Here is a 21666-nt window from a genome sequence, read left to right on the forward strand (position 1 = left end):
GCGTCTTTTAATTTAATGGCTGCAGTCACCATCTGTAGTGATTTTGGAGCCCAGAAAAATAAAGTCTGACACTGTTTCCACTGTTTCCCCGTCTATTTCCCGGTTCCTCTCACAGAAGCATTTAAATATTTTTTTTTTAAAAAAAGCCAGTTTCTAAAGCTACTGCCATCCCTCTGACCAATTCTTCTCTTGTTTTTGAAATTCTCTCCTACTTTGACACTTAAAACTCCAAGACCTATTTCTCCTCCAACCTCTTTGCCAGTCTTCTTCTCCTTTCTTCACCTGCTTCTAAATATCCATGTTCCTCTAAACATGTAATACATGAAAAATATACAACTAACATCTAAGATGTTAAATGATAAATGACTAAATAATTCTCCCCTAATATCTGTCAGAAGGCAGGAATGTCCAATGTCACACTTTATTCAACATTGTAAAGAAGGTCCTAGACAATGCAATAAGACAAGGAAAAAGTCATACTGGTTGGAAGGGAAAAGTATAACTTTTTTTCCTCAGACAATAGAACTGTATATGTTAAAAATCCTAAAAAATCAACATTAAGGTTATCAGAAGCAATAAGTCAATATAGCAAAGTTACAGGATACCAGGTTAATAAATATTACAAAATATTAACTAAATACTATAAAATATAGCTGATACAAATTAATAAAGACCTAAATAAGTGAAGAGAGATATCATATTCATAAACTGGAAGATTATTTTATGAAGAGATCAGTTCTTCCAAAACCACTCACTGAAATTTCAATCAAAATACCTTTTTTAGGTAGAAATTGGCAAGCTGATTCTGAAATTTATACGGAAATGTAAATTAGAGAGTAGCCAAAATAATCTTAAAAAATAAATTCAGAATTTTGAGAACTTACACTGCCTGAATTTAATACATATTATAAAGATACAATAAACAATAGTGTGTTATTGATATAAGGATAAAAACATAGATACTACTGAAGAGAGAATTCAGAAATTTACTCACACACATATGATCTGCTATTTTTTAACAAAGATGTCAAAGAATTTGTGGAAAGGATAGTCTTTTCAGAAAATGGTGTTAGGATAATTTTATATGCACTTAAAAAAAAAAATTACTCCTACCTGAGACCACACACAAAACGTAACCATTTAAATGGGTCATAAACCTAAATGTAAAAACCAAAGCTATAAAACTAACAGGAAAAAATGGAGTAAACAAAGACTTCGCAAGACAGAAAAACTGTCCCATAAAAGAGAAAAAAAAGATAAGTAACTCCTGCACTTCGTGAACACAGTTAAGGAAAGACAAATTACAGAATTGAAGAAAATATTTATGACAAACAATGTGAAACCAGAAAATGTCAACATTTCTTAAAACTAAATGATAATAGCACAAATATCAGTTCAGTTCAGTTCAGTTGCTCAGTTGTGTCCAACCCTTTGCAACCCTATGGACTGTAGCACGTCAGGCCTCCCTGTCCATCACCAACTCCTGGAGTTTATCCAAACTCATGTCCATTGAGTCGGTGATGCCATCCAACCATCTCATCCTCTGTCATCCCCTTCTCCTCTCGCCTTCAATCTTTCCCAGCATCAGGGTCTTTCCTAATGAGTCAGTTCTTTGCATCAGGTGGCCGAAGTATTGGAGTTTCAGCTTCAACATCAGACCTTCTAATGAACACTCAGGGCTGATCTCCTTTAGGATGGACTGGTTGGATCTCCTTGCAGTCCAAGGAACTCTCAAGAGTCTTCTCCAACACCACAACTCAAAAGCGTCAATTCTTTGGCACTCAGCTTTCTTTATAGTTCAACTCTCATATCCATACATGACTACTGGAAAAACCATAGCCTTGACTAGAAGGACCTTTGTTGGCAAAGTAATGTCTCTGCTTTTGAATATGCTGTCTAGGTTGGTCATAGCTTTTCTTCCAAAGAGCAAGTGTCTTTTAATTTCATGGCTGCAGTCACCATCTGCAGTGATTTTGGAGCCCCCCAAAATAAAGTCTGACACTGTTTCCACTGTTTCCCCATCTATTTCCCATGAACTGATGGGACCAGATGCCATGATCTTAGTTTTCTGAATGTTGAGCTTTAAGCCAACTTTTTCACTCTCCTCTTTCACTTTCATCAAGAGGCTCTTTAGTTCTTCTTCACTTTCTGCCATAAGGGTTGTGTCATCTGCATATCTGAGGTTATTGATATTTCTCCTGGCAATCTTGATTCCAGCTTGTGCTTCTTCCAGTCCAGCGTTTCTCATGATATACTCTGCATATAAGTTAAATAAGCAGGGTGACAATATACAGCCTTGATGTACTCCTTTTCCTATTTGGAACCAGTCTGTTGTTCCATGTCCAGTTCTAACTGTTGCTTGCTGACCTGCATACAAATTTCTCAAGAGGCAAGTCAGGTGGTCTGGTATTCCCAACTCTTTCAGAATTTTCCACAGTTTAGGTCCACTGGAGAAGGGAATGGCAAACCACTTCAGTATTCTTGCCTTGAGAACCCCATGAACAGTATGAAAAAGCACAAACATACCAATTAAAAAAAAAAAAAGTAAAAAAGAAATTCCATCAAAGAAGACATAGAAATGGCCAATAAAAAAGTACTCAACATTATTAGTCACCAGGGAAATGCAAATTGAAATCATAATATCACTGTATGCTCACAGGAGAGGCTAAAATTTAAAAGATTGACAATAGCAACTTTTGGTAAAGATGTAAAATAACTGAAACACTTAAACACTGACTGTGTGAGTATAAAATGGTATGAACACTACGTGAAACAGTTGGCATTTTCTCATAAAATTAAAGAAGTCTATCACACACTCCAGCAATTCTACTCCTCGGTATTTACCCACAAGAAAAAAAAAGTCTACACAAAAACTTATACATGGATCTTCATAGCAACCTTTTTATAATAGTCAAAAACTAGAAACAATCTAAATGTCAAACATGTGAACGGATACACATTTTGCAATATGAAATTTCCACAAATACCTGTACATACAGAATATCATGGAATAGTAATGAAGAGGCAACTACTGATTGATACAATGCAAAAAACATTACCCTAAACAAAAGAAGTCACACTCAGAAAAATTACACTCATGATTTTATTTATGGTATACTAGAAATAGAATATTTAATTTGTAATGACTGAAAGCAGATCAGTGGTTGCTAGGGCTGGGTAAGAGACTGACACTTAGGAGCATTTTAGGGTAGCGGATGTTGTGTGAGTGTGTGTGCGCTGTCTTGTCCAAGTCTTGCAACCCCATGGACATTGGTCAAAACTCAAACTATACACAAAGAGTACAGTTTCTTGCATATAAATTACAGTTTCATGAGAAATATGTGTAAAATTTTGCACAACATAAGACTGGGAGAAAAAACACAATTTCATATTACACTGTATTTTGAAAGTAACAATGCATTAAATACTTCTGCTGAGTTCATCACAAGCAAAAAACTATCTTTAACTTTGACAGGCGTCAACAAGAAGAGAGTATCATGGAAACATATACACTGCCATATGTAAAATAGATAGCCAGTGGAATTACAGTATGACTCAAACTCAAACCGGGGCTCTGTGACAACCTAGAGGAGTGGGATGGAGTGGGAGGTGGGAGGGAGATTTAAGAGGGAGGGGACATATGTATACTTATGGCTGATTCATGTTGATGTATTGCAGAAACCAACACAATATTGTAAAGTGATTATTCTTCAATTAAAAATAAAAAAAAAAAATTTTTTTTTAAGTAGCATTCAGTAAGTATTGGGTTGGCCAAAAAATTCATCCCGGTTTTTGCCTACACCTTTACAGAAAAACCTGAATGAACTTTTTTGGCCAACCCAATAATATAACCAATGATTTTTTTTCATTTTCTCTTTTTTCCCTCCTGCTGTATATATATTGTACCTGCTGCTGCTGCTGCTAAGTCGCTTCAGTCGTGTCCAACTCTGTGCGACCCCAGAGACGGCAGCCCACCAGGCTCCCCCATCCCTAGGATTCTCCAGGCAAGAACACTGGAGTGGGTTGCCATTTCCTTCTCCAATGCATGAAAGTGAAAAGTGAAAGTGAAGTCGCTCAGTCGTGTCTGACTCTTAGCGACCCAATGGACTGCAGCCTACCAAGCTCCTCCGTCCATGGATTTTCCAGGCAAGAGTACTAGAGTGGGGTGCCATTGCCTTCTCCATACTGTACCTGAGTACTGGTTAAAAATTAAGAATTAAGCCAAGTTTAACATCATTATAAAACTAAACATTTAGAAGTAGAGTATATGCTTACTTTTCAATTCTTTCAAGACCAAATTACTGATCTTATCTCTCTAAAGCTAGAAATTTTTAAAAAGGAAAAAAGAAAAAAAATTACATGCTACCTTCTGACAGAATTAAAAAATATAAATTTAATTCCCTTCTCCTAAACCTTTTCATTTATATATGACTTATCTTCAAATGAAGACACCAAAAATCAGTATCTTGCAGTATTCCTCAATCACATTTTTACTTGCTATATACTTATTAAAAGAATAATAATTGTTACTCACTTCAATTGTCTTGGCCAGTAACTGTGTGTGAGGAAAATTATACTTGTATACTTCATTAGCAACAGTGTTTACATCAACAGCAGCCACCACTTGTGCAGGTATACAGCTTTCTGTAATGATAAACGGAATATCTTAGAATGTCAAGTCCTGAAGATCAATTTGTTCATTATAGAAAAGGGCTAAAATAACAGAATTTTGTAGTACATTTCCTCACTTCCTCAATTATCTAGTCAGATCTCAGGTTGTCAGTCGACAACAAAGCCAGGAAGAACCAGGTGGGAAGTGGAATATTTATGTACCTCTGGTTCATCTCTCTCAACAACATTCTGGTGCCAAAAATAAGACAAATGTTTCATATTTGCTTTCCTTCCTCCATTAAGGTATACATTTATGAGTCAAATGGAAAGTTTTCCTAAATTAAACCAAAAACATAAAAGTGAAAGATATTCTTAAAAGTCAAATGGCTTGGAAATTTAGAAATTAACTACAATTTGTTCCTCATCTTCTAACATTAATACAGTTGTGCTTCCCACTACCACTGGAAATACTTTTAGGTAAGTTTTGGTAAGTTTCAGGTAAATTTTTTTTTAATAGCTTTATTAACATGTAACTCACATATCACAGAATTCACTCCTTGAATGCTTTGGTAAGTTTTTAAATGGAATGAAAAATTAATTTGTGTCCAAATATAAAAATTTCACAGACCAAAATTTAAAAATTTTGACAGATCAGGAGAGAACATAAGAAGAGCAAGAGAAATAATTACAAGTGCATGTCTTCCTTCATTGCTCTGTCTTGCAGCTGAAGAAAGGCATTTTCATAATGCTTTCAGATTCAGAGAATTTTGGTATAGTCTTAAAATAGCAGTCAAAATTTGTAATTGCTGTTGTATTTTGCAATTACCACCCTCTTTGCACTTCTTTCTCAAAACACATACAAACCCAATTATGTGTAAACCCTGTCCCAAATCAGTAGAAAATGTGAAGAGTTCTTGAAATAAAAGTATTGGAGAGGTCTTAGGAAAATCATCAGAGAAAGTATTACAAAGTTAAATAGTGGCTCCAAATAGCTATTTCTTTAATAACCATTTCTTTTAATAGTTAAATTTGGCAGCCCAAATATCAAAAAATTAAAGAGAAAAACATTAGGATGTGAGGAGCTAGGCCGCATGTAACAAGGACCTGGAAATAAAAACCAGATCACAGAAGATGGGGCAAAGAGGAAGCAAACACACACTCAGAAACAATCACAACACTACACTGAGGCCTAGGAAAGATGATGCCAGAGAGAAACAAGGGGATAAATGCATCCAAGTAAATATTTACTACACGTCTACTACCAGGCTCAAGAACCTGGGCTAGGACCAACTCTCTCTAGGTACCCTGCTGCCTTGTATATAGGTCACTGGAAGCTTCACGGTCCAGTTAGTAATATCATAGGCAGCTGCCTCTGATTGAGTTTAAATCCAATAATTAATCTGCCTTCGTATAAAGTAAATTTAAGTTCTAAATTATATCTTTGTCAAAGGTATCAGAGAGATCTTGAAACATAAACGAAGAAGGCTTTTAAACAAATAACAAAAATTAGTATGTAAGAATCAATTTGCAAAATCACAAATCTTATAATCAAGGTTAAGAACTAAGCAACTACTAATCATTGTAAGAGAGCTGGGAATTAAGTAAATTTCATTGAACTATTCCACTGTGTTGCTAAATAGGAAGTGTTGTAATTAGCATGATGCCGCCTGCTTGCATTTCTATTACATATACAGCAAGCTGGGAATGCCTGGAGTTAGTTGATATGATTTTTCTCTTTTTATAGGCTGATTGAAAACCCACAGTGATGTGCCAAATCTGTACCACAATCAATAATTAATTTTATGTTCTTGTATTATGTGCCCAGAAGACATAAAAACTGACAAAAAAAAAACTGCCAAAGGCATGTTTTATGTGGTGATACAAAAACTGATGAACCAAAAATTCTTTCTCAGAAAACAATAGATTTTTAAAGTCAATAAACAAATGCACTGTGTGCACATATTTTACTGTAATAAAATTACGATCTACCACATGACCTAGAAAGTTATTTCCATGATGAAAAATAAACATACTAAGATCTTCCTGACACTAATTCACCCTGCCTTTTCAAAACAGAATTGTTTTGAGGTATGAGTGTGTTAAGGAAAAAGTTAAACTACTTAAATAATACTCTTAAAAACCATGCCTTTCAATTCTACCAAAACCTTAAACTGAGCTCCAAAGACAAGTTGTCTTGATATTTCTTACCGTATACTTTAAATCTATAGCCTCCAAAAATCTTTGTTAAGCTACATACACAGATTTTGAAAGTGTTTTAAAAATCCAAACAAATATAATTCAGTAGATTTTGGCCAAGGGAGCCCTGTCACTTTAAATGGTCCCAGAGTAGTCATTCTCAGAGGGGAGAGGGTTGGGGAAAAAGAGATCCACAGGATCTGTTGGGAAAGTAGAAGGGAAGGACATGTTTTCAGTATTTTGATCTATTGCTTTACCTGGATTTTATTCATGATATTTCTGGTTTATTATGGATTGCATATTTGTTAATATTAACAGGAAGCATAGATTTTAAAAAAGGTGAGATACTGTATAATTAGATGAACATAGCATAAATTATTTTTAAAAATTGTCAGATTAGATCTACAAGGAAAGGATAAAGGGTATCATATTCTTATTTACATGAGCCTTAAAGTAAAAAAAAGGCAGATTTAGTTATGTCAAGAGAGACTTTGAAGTGAAATGTTAGAAATGTCACTGGAATTACATGCATAATTCCTGCTCTTAAATATGTTTCTTAATAAGTGGGCAAAAAACACACATACACACCATGTTTGAATAGTGATTATTTTCCTCCTTTTTCTGATCACACTTTCTGGAAGAGCTGCAAGGAAGAACCTCTGGTTGTTGGGAGTAAAAGGTATAAGCACAACACTCTACCTGCCTTTCCTAACCAAATAAATCAAAAAGTTTAAATTGTTCATACATAGCTAATGTGGGGAAAAATCATTTTAGAATGTAAATATAAAATTAACTGGCCTCCTTTGAAATAAGGAAAGTTGCTTTTTTTCTTCTTTTCCTTATCATTTTTTTCTAAACTGTTTCTCATATAGGTGAGTCATTCTTGAATTACCTCATTATAATCAACCTGAAACATGTAATCAGGTACGCTAACACTGACATCTAGTTGTGAAATAGAAGATCAATTGAATACATCAAATGTCTATTTCTTTTCATTCAAAGTCAAGCTTAATTAAAACTAAAAAGTATTTAGCAAAAACAGACATGCAAGGATTCTGAATTTAAAATGATCGCCAAAGTATATTTCCTACTTCTTTTTAAAGATTCTTACACTTCAAATATAACAATAAGTTGCATTTCTTTACACTAACAATGAAATATCAAAAAAGGAATGCAAAAAAAATTCCTTTAAAAATCATACCAAAAAATTAAATTTGATTAGGAATAAGCCTGATCAAAAACTTATATGCTGAGAACTATAATGAACAAAAAAGAACAGGATTCAAAGAAATGGAAAGATAATCCATGCTCTTATATTGGAAGAATTAGCATCGTGAAAACAGCCATCCTGTCCAAAGCAATCCATTACTCATGACATTTTTCACATAACTAGAACAAATAATCCTAAAATGTATATGGAACCATAGAAGACCCAGAATTGCCAAAGCAATCCTGAGGAAAAAGAACAAAGCAGGTGGCAAAACTCTCCTAGACTATGGATGATACTACAAAGTTACAGTAATCAAAATGCTACTGGCATAAAAACAGATACATGGATAATGGAACAGAGTAAAAGCCCAGATAAACCCACACACCTATGTCAATTAACCTTTGACAAAGGAGTCAAGAATATAGAATATAGAACAGGGAAAAGTCAGCAAATGGTGCTGGGAAAGTTCGATGGCCACATGTAAATCAATAAAGTTAGAACATCCTCACACCATACACAAAAATAAATCCAAAATGGCTTAAAGACTTAAACATAAAGCATGACACTATAAAACTCCTAAAAGAAAACATAGGCAAAACATTCTCTGACATAAATCATACCAATTTTTTTTTAGGTCAGTCTCCCAAGGCAACAGAAATAAAAGCAAAAATAAATAAATGGGACCTAATCAAACTTAGAAGCTTTTGCACAGCAAACGAAACCATAAGCAAAACGAAATCTAAGACAACCTATGGAGTGGGAGAAAATATCTGCAACCAACAAGGGCTTAATTTCTAAAATATACAATCAGCCCATACAACTCAACAACAACAAATATCAAAAAACCCAACTGAAAAATGGGCAGAACTAAATAGACATTTCTCCAAAGAAAACATTATTGATGTTGTTCAGTCACTAAATCACGTCCAACTCTTCAAAACTCCATGGACTGCAGCACACCAGACTTCCCTGTCCTTCATTACCTCCTGGAGTTTTCTCAAACTCATGTCCATTGAGTCAGAGATGCCATCCAACCATCTCATCCTCTGTCACCCCCTTTTTGTCCTGTCTTCAATCTTTCCCAGCATCAGGGTCTTTTCCAATGGGTCACTTCTAATCAGGTGGCCAAAGTACTGGAGCTTCAGTTTCAGGATCAGTCCTTCCAATGAATATTCAGGGTTGATTTCCTTTAGGATTGACTGGTTTGATCTTCTTGCTGTCCAAGGGACTTGCAAGAGTCTTCTCCAGCACCACAATTTGAAAGCATCAATTTTTTGGTGCTCAGCCTTCTTTATGGTCCAACTCTCACAACCATATATAACTACTGAAAAAACCATTGACTATACTGACCTTTGTCTGCAAGATGATCTGTTTTTTAATATGCTGTCTAGGTTTTCATAGCTTTTCTTCTAAGGAGCAAGCCCCTTTTAATTTCTGGATGCAGTCACCATCCACAGTGATTTTGGAGCCCAAGAAAATAAAATCTGCCACTGTTTCCACTCCTCCCCCCATCTATTTGCCATGAAGAAGACATAAAGATGGCCAACAAGCACATGAAAAGATGCTCAACGCCACTAATTATTAGAGAAATACAAATCAAAACTACAAGGAGGTACCAACCTCACACTGGTCAGAATGGCCATCACGAAGAAGTCTACAAATAACAAATGCTGGAGAAGGTGTAGTGAAAAAGCAACCATCCTACACTGTTGATGGGAATGTAAGCTGGTACATTAACTATTGAAAGACAGTATGGAGGTTCCTCAAAGCTAAAAATAAGAGTTACTGTAAGATACAGCAATCCCACTCCTGGGCATATATCCACACAAAACTATAATTTAAAAAAGATACATGCACCCCTATGTTCATAGCAGCACTACGCACAACAGCCAAGACATGGAAACAACCTAAAGGCCACTGGCAGGTGAATGGATGAAGATGAGGCACATACATACAATGGAATATTACCTAGCCATAAAAAGGAATGAAATAATGCCATGGCCAACAACATACATGGCATAGAGATCATCACACTGAGGCAAATATAAAGTGTATGTGTACACATTAAAAAAAAAAAAAAGCCAGCTGTCAATGGGGCTATATCTTGATGGCAGATGTGTAATTCTGGGGTGATTCTTACCTCTTTCTTAAACTTTCTTGGATTATTTGTGGGATTTTTTTTTTTTACAATAATAATGTATTTTATAATCAGTAAAATATTTTATATTTTATAATGGGCTTCCCTTGTTGCTTAATCAGTAAGGAATCTGCCTGCAGTATAGGAGACCCGGGTTTGATCCCTGGGTTGGGAAGATCCTCTGGAGAAGGAAATGGCAACCCATTCCAGTATCCTTGCCTGGAAAATCTCATGGCCTGGTGGGCTGCAGTCCATGGGGTCACAAAGAGTCAGGCACGACTCAGCGACTAACACTTACTTACTTACTTATCATCAATAAAAAGCAAACAAAAAATTTTTATCTTGAAAAAAAGAATTCAATACTTCTCTGTTATAACCCTGAAAAACCAAAAGAAAAGTAAATTTCAAGAACAGACAAGAATATATTCTTATACACTAGCTACATCCTCAAAACACACAGAGGCCCTCCCACACACACACACCAGCAAACAGTTGTAACTCAATGCATCATTTTATCCCATCAACACAATAGTCAAAAGAATAAAAAACAACAAGAATTAAACTGAGATAGTTTTTAAAAGATCAACATATGGCACCCAATATAATGAGTTGAAAGCTAACTCTTTAAATATTGTTGTTGTTGTTTAGTTGCTAAGTTGTGTCTGACTCTTTGCGAGCCCATGGACTGTAGCACGCCAGGCTCCTCGGTCCAAGAGATTTCCCAGGAAAGAATACTACAATGGGTTGCCATTCTCTTTTCCAGGGAATCTTCCTGACCCAGAGATGGAACCTGAGTCTCCTGCATTGGCAAGCAGATTCTTTACCACTGAGCCACCTGGGAAGCCCACCTATTTAAACACTTAACAGAATTCAAGGGATAGAAATCTGTCTTCTCCACTTTCCCCATGACATCTAAGACCTTCACCTTAAACTCTTTAAAGGCACAACCATGTTTAAAAACACATTTTATTTAAATAAACACATGTAATGCAGCCTATTACAGATTTAAACAACAAAGACTATTTTACATAAATTTGCTGTGAGTGAATTAACATCTATGAATTGTTCATGTTTTTGGTGATGCTTTCTCATAATTTAAAGATGACAATTTCTGACATGTTCATTCTGACCAAGTCAATGAAGAACTTACAGATGACATAAGCATCAGTACTCTGTATCTAGTTGGTTGTGAGTGGAAAAACAAAGGCTTGTTGTAAAAGTGTAATTATGTTATCATAAAGATCCCCAAGATTAAAACTCCTCTCCTGCCATTCTGAGTCTTTCTTTGCTTTATGGCAGAAAGCGAAGAAGAACTAAAGAGCCTCTTAATGAAAGTGAAAGAGGAGAGTGAAAAATTTGACTTAAAACTCAACATTCAGAAAACTAAGATCATGGCATCTGGTCCCATCAGTTCATGGCAAATAGATGGGAAACAATGGAAATAGTAATAGACTTTATTCTTTTGGGCTCCAAGATCACTGTGGATGGTGACTGCAGCCATGAAATTAAGATGCTTGCTCCTTGGAAGAAAACCTATGACCAACCTAGACAGCATATTAAAAAGCAGAGACATTACTTTGCCAACAAATATCCATCTAATCCAAGTTATGGTTTTTCCAGTAGGAAAAACATCCAGTATGCATATGAGAGTTGGACTCTCAAGAAAGCTGAGCGCCAAAGAATTGATGCTTTTGAATTGTGGTGTTGGAGAAGACTCTTGATATTTCCTTGGACTGCAAGAAGATCCATCCAGTCAATCTTGGGGGAAATCAGTCCTGAATATTCACTGGAAGGACTGATGCTGAGGCTGATGCTTCAATATTTTGGCCACCTGATGCAAAGAAGAGACTCACTAGAAAAGACCCTGATGCTGGGAAAGACTGAAGGAGGGAGGAGAAGGGGACGACAGAGGATGAGCTGGTTGGATGACATCACTGACACGATGGACATGAGTTTGAGTAGGCTGTGGGAGTTGGTAATGGACAGAGAAGCCTGGCGTGCTGCAGTTCATGGGGTTGCAAAGAGTCAGACACGACTGAGCAACTGAACTGAACTGAACTGAAATTTTATAACTCTGCACTAGACCAGAAAGCACAGGCTAGTCCTAAGACCTCAGAGGAAAATGCATTCAATTAACTTCATTGCTCATTTTCCTCCTCCGTACTCCTCCTGACTGTACGCAAACCTTTTTCACTAAGCCACATAGTACTCAAAAATATTAGCTACCATTATTTTTTATCATCAAGGCTGTCACAGGCACACCCTAAGAGATCTTTTATTCAAAATGTGTGTATGTGCATACATGTGTGTACATCTGTTCACATAGTCCAAGAAAAGATTTAGAATAGGATACCTAGTTGGCTCGTTGCCTGTGTTTGAATTTTAGCTTCACTCTTTCCAACTGTGTGACTTAAACAAACTCTTGAGTGTCTTCACCTATAAAACAGAGATAATAAGGTACCTACATCACAGTTGCCTGAGGATTAAATTACTTAATACCTGTAAGATTCTTACATTTGTGCTCACCATACAGTGGTCACTCAATAAATGTTTGCTATTATCAAAAGTACAAAGACTTTTAAAAATAAGAATATCAAACGTTGAAATATATATATATATATAGGTGTGATAGGAATTTTCACTGCAGATGTGAACATCAATTGAGGATTCAATGTTTTAGGAGTTTGGCCGTATGTATCTAAAGTCTAAAAACTGCTTTGAACTTACCAATTTTATACTGGGGCACATACCCTAAGGTATGGCAGATAGAATAAAGACCCCTCAAAGATGTCCACATCCTAATCTCTGAAGCTTGTGAAATGTTACCTTACATAGCAATGGGGACTTTGCAGATATGACTAAGGATCAAGAGGAGATTATCCTGGGTTATAATGATAGACCCAGTATAATCACAAGAAGGATGAATGACGGTTAGAGTCAGAGAAGAAGATGTGATGAGGGAAGCAGAGGTCAGAGGGATACACTCTGAAGATGGAGGAAGGGGTCACGAGCCAAATGCAGGTGACCTACAAACGCTGGAAAAGGCCAGGAAGGAGATTCTCTCCTAGGGCCTCCAGAAGGAACCAGCCCTGGCAACACCTTGATGTTAAGACATCTGACCTCCAGAGTTGTAAGAGAATATATCTGTGTTGCTTTAAGCCATTAAGTTTATGGTCAACTGTTACAGCAGCAACAGGAAACTAGTACTTAAGGCAATAACAGAGATGTAGAGAAAAGACGCATATGATGTATCAATGGCATGTTATTTATAACAGTGAAAATTACAAGCAACCTAATTGTGGAATGGAATGGACATTCCATAAAATGGAATGTCACACAACCATCAAATATCAAAAGTTAACAAAGACATTTACTGGCAAAGAAAAATTCAAGATATTCCATGTGAAAAAAGCTATAATTTATTTTAGTGTTCATGGACCCATGTAGGACACAGATTGAAAAGATAAAATCTAAATCCTCAACAAGGATTAGCCCTACATGAGCATCATATAGAATTTTTAAATTTCTTCTGCATTTGTCCAGCATGGGTATTTCCTTAGCAGACTATAATCTCTGGAGGAGAGAACAGAGCATGTCTATAGAGTCCCTTGGACTGCAAGGAGATCCAACCAGTCCATCCTAAAGCAGATCAGTCCTGGGTGTTCACTGGAAGAACTGATGTTGAAGCTGAAACTCCAATACTTTAGCCACCTGATGTGCAGAGCTGACTCATATGAAAAGACCCTGATGCTGGGAGGGATTGGGGGCAGGAGGAGAAGGGGACGACAGAGGATAAGATGGTTGGATGGCATCACCGACTCCATGGACATGGGTTTGGGTGGACTCCGGCAGTTGGTGATGGACAGGGAGGCCTGGCATGCTGCGGTTCATGGGGTCGAAAAGAGTCGGACATGACTGAGCGACTGAACTTAGAAATCAGTCAGCAATTATGTCCTGAATGAATAAGAATGGTCTCAGTATTTCCCAACTTTCAACAAATGTATTACACAGTTAAAAATAAAAAGAGCACTAAATGTAAAAATATTTTTAAAATATTCAACTTCATATGTTATCAAAAAATTAAAATAATCTCACCTAGTAAATTATATAGTCTTAGGTATTATATTGGTATATCTATAGTCACACAAACACTATGAAATTTAAGCTGGTATGTCCTTTAAAAACGAACCTGACAATATCAACAGTCAATAAAACGCTCATGCTCTATAACTTACTCATTCAAATATTTGTTGAGTATCTGCTTTGTGCAAGCACTATTCTTGATGCCAACGATACAACAGTCAACAAGATAAATCTCTACACACACAAAACAAACAAGATTCTGACACAGAAACATCCCCACCTGATGGAGATTCCATTTTAGGAGAGGCAATTAGAAACATAACCAAGTAAAACAGTATGATAGGTAATAGTAAATGCTTATAGTAAAAATCCAGATAAGTCAATGGCACCCCACTCCAGTACTCTTGCCTGGAAAATCCCATGGACAGAGGAGCCTGGTGGGCTGCAGTAGTAGATATAATGGTCATCTAAGTTAAAATCACCCATTCCAGTGCATTTTCATTCACTGATTTCTAGAATGTCGACATTCACTCTTGCCATCTCCTGTTTGACCATTTCTTATTTGCCTTGATTCATGGACCTAACATTCCAGGTTTCAATGCAATATTGCTCTTTACAGCATCGGACCTTGCTTCTGTCACCAGTCATATCCACAAGTGGGTATTGTTTTTGCTTTGGCTGCATCCCTTTATTCTTTCTGGAGTTATTTCTCTACTGATCTCCAGTAGTGTATTGGGCACCTACCGACCTGGGGAGTTCCTCTTTCAGTATCCCATCATTTTGCCTTTTCATACTGTTCATGGGGTTCTCAAGGCAAGAATACTTAAGTGGTCAATCTAGTGAATCTAATCACACGGACCACAGCCTTGTTTCAATGAAACTAAGCCATGTCGTGTGGGGCCACCCAAGACAGGCGGATCATGGCGGAGAGGTCTGACAGGATGTGGTCCACTGGAGAAGGGAATGACATATAAAAACTCCTTAGTAATTGTTGCAGCTAACCACCATTGTTACTAGTTTGCATTATTATATATTAATAAAAACCCCATGGAAAACAGCAACGTATTTTATTACAGAAAAAAAATTTAATTTTAGTACATCAAATAAATGAATGTTGAAAGACAAGAAGCAATATCCCTAATATGCCAACCTCAAGTCAAAAGATGATAGAACGTCCAGGTGGAGAGGCCACAGGAGGGGTACTGTGGATCCCAGGGTCAGCAGAGGAAGGCTGTTCTGAAGCAGCCACATGTTACTGAGCTGCGGAAGACAAAATGCAGCTGCAGCATGAAAGCCTGAGGTTAGGGCACTTGGGTGGAGACGATAGCAAAAGCTAAGGCCAGAGCATAAGGGGAATTCTGAAGGTCTGAGGAACAAAGAGAAAGAAGAACTGGAAGCCTGGAAAAGAGAAGCAGGCAAGACTGGCAGATAAGGCTGAAGAGGTGGACGGAGGCTAGATCTCACAGGCCTTTTACGAAGAGGGGACTGTGATTCTAACCTCAGAGGGAGACCACTGACTCCAGGGAGTGACACAATCCAGCTTACCAGGTAAGAGATCACTTTGTTGCTAAATGGAGAAAGGATGGCGCAAGGAAGCAGAGTGGAAGAAAGTAGGGGAGCAGTTGGGAAACTATTTTAATATTTTAAGTGAGAGATGACATAACTTAGATTTGGGATGGTAGCAGTAGTAATAGAAATGTGTATAGACAAATTCAGGTTGCAATGGCTAGTAGGGGGGAAAATATCTAATCATTTATTAACTCCCAAAAAACACAAACTAAAATTACACAACTTCCCCTAACAAATTCACAAAGGTTAAAAATGGATAATACAAATCCTGAGGAAAATGTAGTTGAAGGAGGCACTCAAATTCTCTGAAAAGCAACCTGCTGTATCACCAAAAGTCCAAAAATTCTCAGTATTTTTGACTTAGTAACTAGCACATAGTCTTTCATTAATTAATTTGACTTCTAGAAAACATGCTAAAGAGAAAACCAAGATTAATGCTCAATAATTAATTGCAGCACATTTAAACTTGCAAAAAATGGGGGCGGGGGGTGGATTAACATCCAACATTTAAGGAGTGGCTGAATTACAGCACTAAGCAACCTTTAAGGGGCTTTAAGATAGGGGGGTAAAATGCTGACAATCTTAGAAAATTAACTAAGAGCACAAGTAATGCTAGTTTTGTTTTCCCGCTGGTAAATTTTGTTACTTTACATAGAGAACTGAACACAGAGAGCCATCAAATAATTGGTAATAAAAATTTAATCATCACTAATCTCTTCTAGATTCACTCAATATATATGCTTAGAAAATTTACGTGCTCAACTTAAGACATACTGTCCGTATCTTACAGTACTAGTCTCGTGTTACCCTTGGTACTAAAAAAGGGAAGCAGGGAGGTTTCAGTTTTGTGGTCGTCATAGTAATTTAAGAATAAACATATACGTTCCATGTCTATTTGTCACTCTACAACTCCAGTGCCTAGCATAGAACCCGGAACTGAAGAGGGGCTCGTTCAGTAAACATTTCTGAGTGCAAACAGCCGACATGAACCTTGCAGTTCCAACTTAGCACCAAACAAATCTAAAACCTCAAAATGCAAGAGGTACATGAGGACAATATTTATAATATTTTGAGTGGTTACAATGTACCAGGCATTATTAAACATTTTAAACAATTTTTCTTTAAGGTTCCTAACGTTTCATCTCTGAAAGAAATACTTGTCACATTGTAAAACCAAGACACAGGTTCAAAAATGTTAAGGTCACATTTCAACGAAGTTTGAACTCAGTCTTCTGGAGCCTAAATGTATCTAGACCAGAAGTAACAAAATGTTTCTTTTCAACCATCACAACTGACTAGGATTGTTTTCTCCAGACTTCCCCTTCGGTTCTACTTAGTGTTCACTAACTTCTACCTCGCGTTGTAGTTATCACTTGGAAGATCCAAGCCCTCACCACCAGGAACCTGCCCAGCGTCCTCCCCTCCCCCGGTGTGAGTTCCTCGAGGGTAAAGGACCGAGTTTCCAGGCCTCTCGGGGACAGCCTCACTCAGAACTGGGGTTTGGCACAGGGCAGGGGGTTCGCCCCTCCCGCTCCGTAGGCACCATTTTGGTTCGACTTTACAGCCAAGCCATGCGGATCACGACTCCCAGCAGGTACCCCTCCCGGCCTTCGGACCGGGCGGAGGAAGGGAGTCTCCTCCCCAAGGGACAGCTGGGGCGCCGCGCGGGCGGTTTCCAAGACAACCGAGCAACTCTCCCGCCCCTCCCCCACAGACCGTTTCCCCTCCAGTCTCCGCCCTTAGTGCCTCGCCGCTCCGCCCCTCCCTGGAGCCCGAACTCTGACCAGCTCCGACTCGCAGATGAAGTGGCGCCCTGTACCGTCTCACCTCTGAGAGCCTGGTGCATGCCCCCAATTCCGCTGTAGAGCTCCAGGGCCCGCAAGGGCTCCATTCCCGCGCCGCCACCGCCTCCTCCTTGGAGCTAGGCCTGCCGGTCCCGTGGCTCCTCCTTCCCCCCGGCCCCGCCGCTCTCTCATCTCTAGTTCCGCGGCTTTTCAGTTCCCTCCTCCTAGGACTTCCCTGGTGGCTCAGATGGTAAATCGTCTGCCTACAATGCGGGAGACCAAGGTTCAATCCCTGGGTTGGGAAGATCCTCTGGAGAAGGAAATGGCAACCCACTCCAGTACTCTTGCCTGGAAAATCCCATGGACAGAGGAGCCTGGTAGGCTGCAGCCCATGGGGTCACAAAGAGTCGGACACTACTGAGCGACTTCACTTCACTTTACTTCCTAGGCTCTGGCTCAGGTCTTCACAGGGCAGCCTTGGGGCTCAGGGACTGGCAAGGGTAGGCAGGTGGACAAGGGACAGAAAGCACCAAGGCATCCCAAGAGAATGAAAGCCACTCCATTGCTTGATTTACCCTCCATCTTCCTTCTAAAGTACCTTGAGAGGAAAAAAGAAAATCCTGGGTACACTAGAGGGCCTGTGCCTCAAAGTCAATTAACAGAGGTTAGAATCCACAAACACTCACTTTTCAGGCTTGCTGCTTTTCCCTCTTTGAAAGCCAGAAGCGTCCAAACCCTTCTTCCATTAGGCTTGAACATGTACCTCATGCCTGGGGTTGGGCCTTAGCTTGAGTGAGGGAACTAAATCAGCCTCTTACCCAGAGAAGATCTGAGAGTTACAGGGGCAGAAACCAGCACAGGTGCCCCGGAGGTCCCCTTGAGCTAATACAGGGGAGCTCTGGGGCAAGCTATTTTAACTTGGAAAATAGCCCCAAGATAGGAACTGCTGTTAATGTAACTTAGAACTATTTTTAAGTTATCGAAAGCAATTTCACATGCCTGATGCACAGTGTCAGAGTTTGGAGCAGAAAAAGGTTTATTGCAGGGTGAAGCAAAGCAAACAGCTGGCGCATGTTCAAAAACCCAGAACTCTCCTAAGGGTTTCAGCAAAGCAGTTTTAAAGGCAAGGTAAGGGCTGGGCACCATTCTCAGATTGTTTGATGGTGGTCAGTCTTTAGGTGCTAGAAGTTCTGGAGCCAGTGCTCATCATCATCAAGTAGTTACTTTCTTCCACTTTGTGGTAGTTTCAGGATCTGAAAAACTCAGACAATATACATCAGATACTAATCATCTGGGTTCTTCAGAGAGGAGCTAAAGCAGAGGCTATGGGGGAAGAGGTCTAATCCAGGAAGGCCTTTTAGGGTCCTCTTCCCTTACAATTATGGCCCTTCAAGTGCTGTGGCCTTCCTTCTCCAAGATGATCTAATCACCAAATTGTTAGAAGCTCAATTACAAACTAAGAAAACACAGATATTGGGAGGAGCAGAAATGGTCTCATTGTGAAGTGTTTTTCTATTGTTCCCATTACCACCAAATGTTATTTATTTATTTTTGGCCATGCCATAAGGCATGTGGGATCTTAGTTCCTGAACCAGGGATCAAACCTGTGCCCCCTGCATTAGAAACTCAGATTCTTAACCACTGGACTGCCAGAGAAGTCCCACACACGTTCACTATTGTTAGGAGAAATTGAGTTGTACTAATGGCTTCCCTTGTGTCTTCCCCCAGGTCTGAAGGTGTTCAATATGCTACTGGGGAAGAGTGAGGACAATTATGAACAGGTCAAGAAAGAATTAAGCTGCTAGACCAAAGTGGGAACAATACTCAGTTATGGATGTGTCTGGTGCTGAAAGTAAAGTCCAATGCTGCAAAGAACAGTATTGCATAGGAACCTGGAATGTTAGGTCCATGGAAGACAAATTGGAAGTGGTCAAACAGGAGATGGCAAGAGTGAACGTCGACATTCTAGGAATCAGCGAACTAAGATGGACTGGAAAGGATGAATTTGACTCAGATGACCATTATATCTACTACTGTGGGCAGGAATCCCTTAGAAGAAATGGAGTAGCCATCATAGTCAACAAAAGAGTCCGAAATGCAGTACTTGGGTGCAATCTTAAAAACGACAGAATGATCTCTGTTCGTTTCCAAGGCAAACCATTCAATATCACAGTAATCCAAGTCTATGCCCCAACCAGTAACACTCAAGAAGCTGAAGTTGAACGGTTCTATGAAGACCTACAAGACCTTCTAAAACTAACACCCAAAAAAGATATCCTTTTCATTATAGGGGACTGGAATGCAAAAGTAGGAAGTCAAGAAACACCTGGAGTAACAGGCAAATTTGGCCTTGGAATACGGAATGAAGCAGGGCAAAGGCTAATAGAGTTTTGCCAAGAGAACGCACTGGTCATAGCAAACACCCTCTTCCAACAACACAAGAGAAGACTCTACACATGGACATCACCAGGTGGCCAACACCGAAATCAGATTGATTATATTCTCTGCAGCCAAAGATGGAGAAGCTCTATACAGTCAGCAAAAACAAGACCGGGAGCTGACTGTGGCTCAGATCATCAGCTCCTTATTGCCAAATTCAGACTTAAATTGAAGAAAGTAGGGAAAACCACTAGACCATCCAGGTATGACCTGAATCAAATCCCTTATGATTATACAGTGGAGGTAACTAAAAGTTTCAAGGGATTAGATCTGATAGACAGAGTACCTGAAGAATTATGGACAGAGGTTCGTAAGATTGTACAGGAGGCAGTGACAAAAAACATCCCAAAGGAAAAGAAATGCAAGAAGGCAAAGTGGTTGTCTAATGAGGCCTTACAAATAGCTGAGAAAAGAAGAGAAGCTAAAGGCAAAGGAGAAGAGAGAAGCTATAAACAACTGAATGCAGAGTTCCAGAGAATAGCGAGGAGAGATAAGAAGGCCTACTTAAATGAACAGTGCAAAGAAATAGAGGAAAACAATAGAAAGGGAAAGACTAGAGATCTTTTCAAGAAAATTGGAGCTATCAAGGAAGCATTTCATGCAAGGATGGACACAATAAATGACAGAAACGGTAAGGACCTAAGAGAAGCAGAACAGATTAAGAAGAGGTGGCAAGAATACACTGAAGAACTATACAAAAAAGGTCTTAATGATCCAGATAACCAAGATGGTGTGGTCACTCACCTAGAACCTGACATCCTGGAATGTGAAGTCAAGTGGGCCCTAGGAAACATTACTACAAACAAAGCTAGTGGAGATGATGGAATTCCAGTTGAACTATTTCAAATCCTTAAAGATGATGCTGTGAAAGTTCTGCATGCAATATGTCAGCAAATTTGGAAAACTCAGCAGTGGCCACAGGACTGGAAAAGGTCAGTTTTCATTCCAATCCCAAAGAAGGGCAATTCCAAAGAGTGCTCAAACTACCGTACTGTTGCGCTCATTTCACATGCTAGCAAGGTTATGCTCAAAATCCTTCAAGCTAGGCTTCAACAGTACATGAATCGAGAACTTCCAGATGTACAAGCTGGGTTTAGAAAAGGCAGAGGAACCAGAGATCAAATTGCCAACATTCGTTGGATCATGGAGAAAGCAAGGGAGTTCCAGAAAAACATCTACTTTTGCTTCATTGACTATGCTAAAACCCTTGACTCTGTGGATCACAACAAACTGTGGAAAATTCTTCAAGAGATGGGCATACCAGATCACCTTACCTGTCTCCTGAGAAACCTGTATGCAGGTCAAGAAGCAACAGTTAGAACCAGACATGGAACAACAGACTGGTTCCAAATTGGGAAAGGAGTACGACAAGGCTGTATATTGTCACCCTACTTATTTAACTTATATGCAGAGTACATCATGCGAAATGCTGGGCTGGATGAATCACAAGCTGGAATCAAGATTGCCGGGAGAAATATCAACAACCTCAGATATGCAGATGACACCATCCTAATGGCCGAAAGTGAAGAGGAACTAAAGAGCCTCTTAATGAGGGTGAAAGAGGAGAGTGAAAAAGCTGGCTTGAAACTCAACATTAAAAAAACTAAGATCATGGCATCTGGTCCCATCACTTCATG

The 21666-nt window shown here is 38.8% G+C and overlaps 1 protein-coding gene across 6 annotated transcripts in view; it reads right to left on the bottom strand.

Annotated features, from left to right (window-relative positions):
• TRDMT1 (tRNA aspartic acid methyltransferase 1) overlaps positions 1-21666 on the bottom strand; it is an 85317-nt gene that overhangs the window by 28022 nt on the left and 35629 nt on the right. For 2 of the 6 annotated variants that reach the window (XM_010859978.1, XM_010859981.1), the window contains exon 2: positions 4535-4644. In XM_010859978.1, the coding sequence (XP_010858280.1) occupies positions 4535-4590 (56 nt within the window). In that variant the 5' untranslated portion in view covers positions 4591-4644. Of the gene's footprint in view, positions 1-4534; positions 4645-7395; positions 7451-12507; positions 12758-17633; positions 17803-21666 lie in introns of those variants that run through there. The other 4 variants (XM_010859980.1, XM_010859976.1, XM_010859977.1 and 1 more) reach the window with 4 other exon arrangements.

The sequence above is a fragment of the Bison bison genome, unplaced genomic scaffold (genome assembly GCF_000754665.1).
Source record: "Bison bison bison isolate TAMUID 2011002044 unplaced genomic scaffold, Bison_UMD1.0 scf7180017864461, whole genome shotgun sequence".
NCBI classification, from domain to species: Eukaryota; Metazoa; Chordata; class Mammalia; order Artiodactyla; family Bovidae; genus Bison; species Bison bison.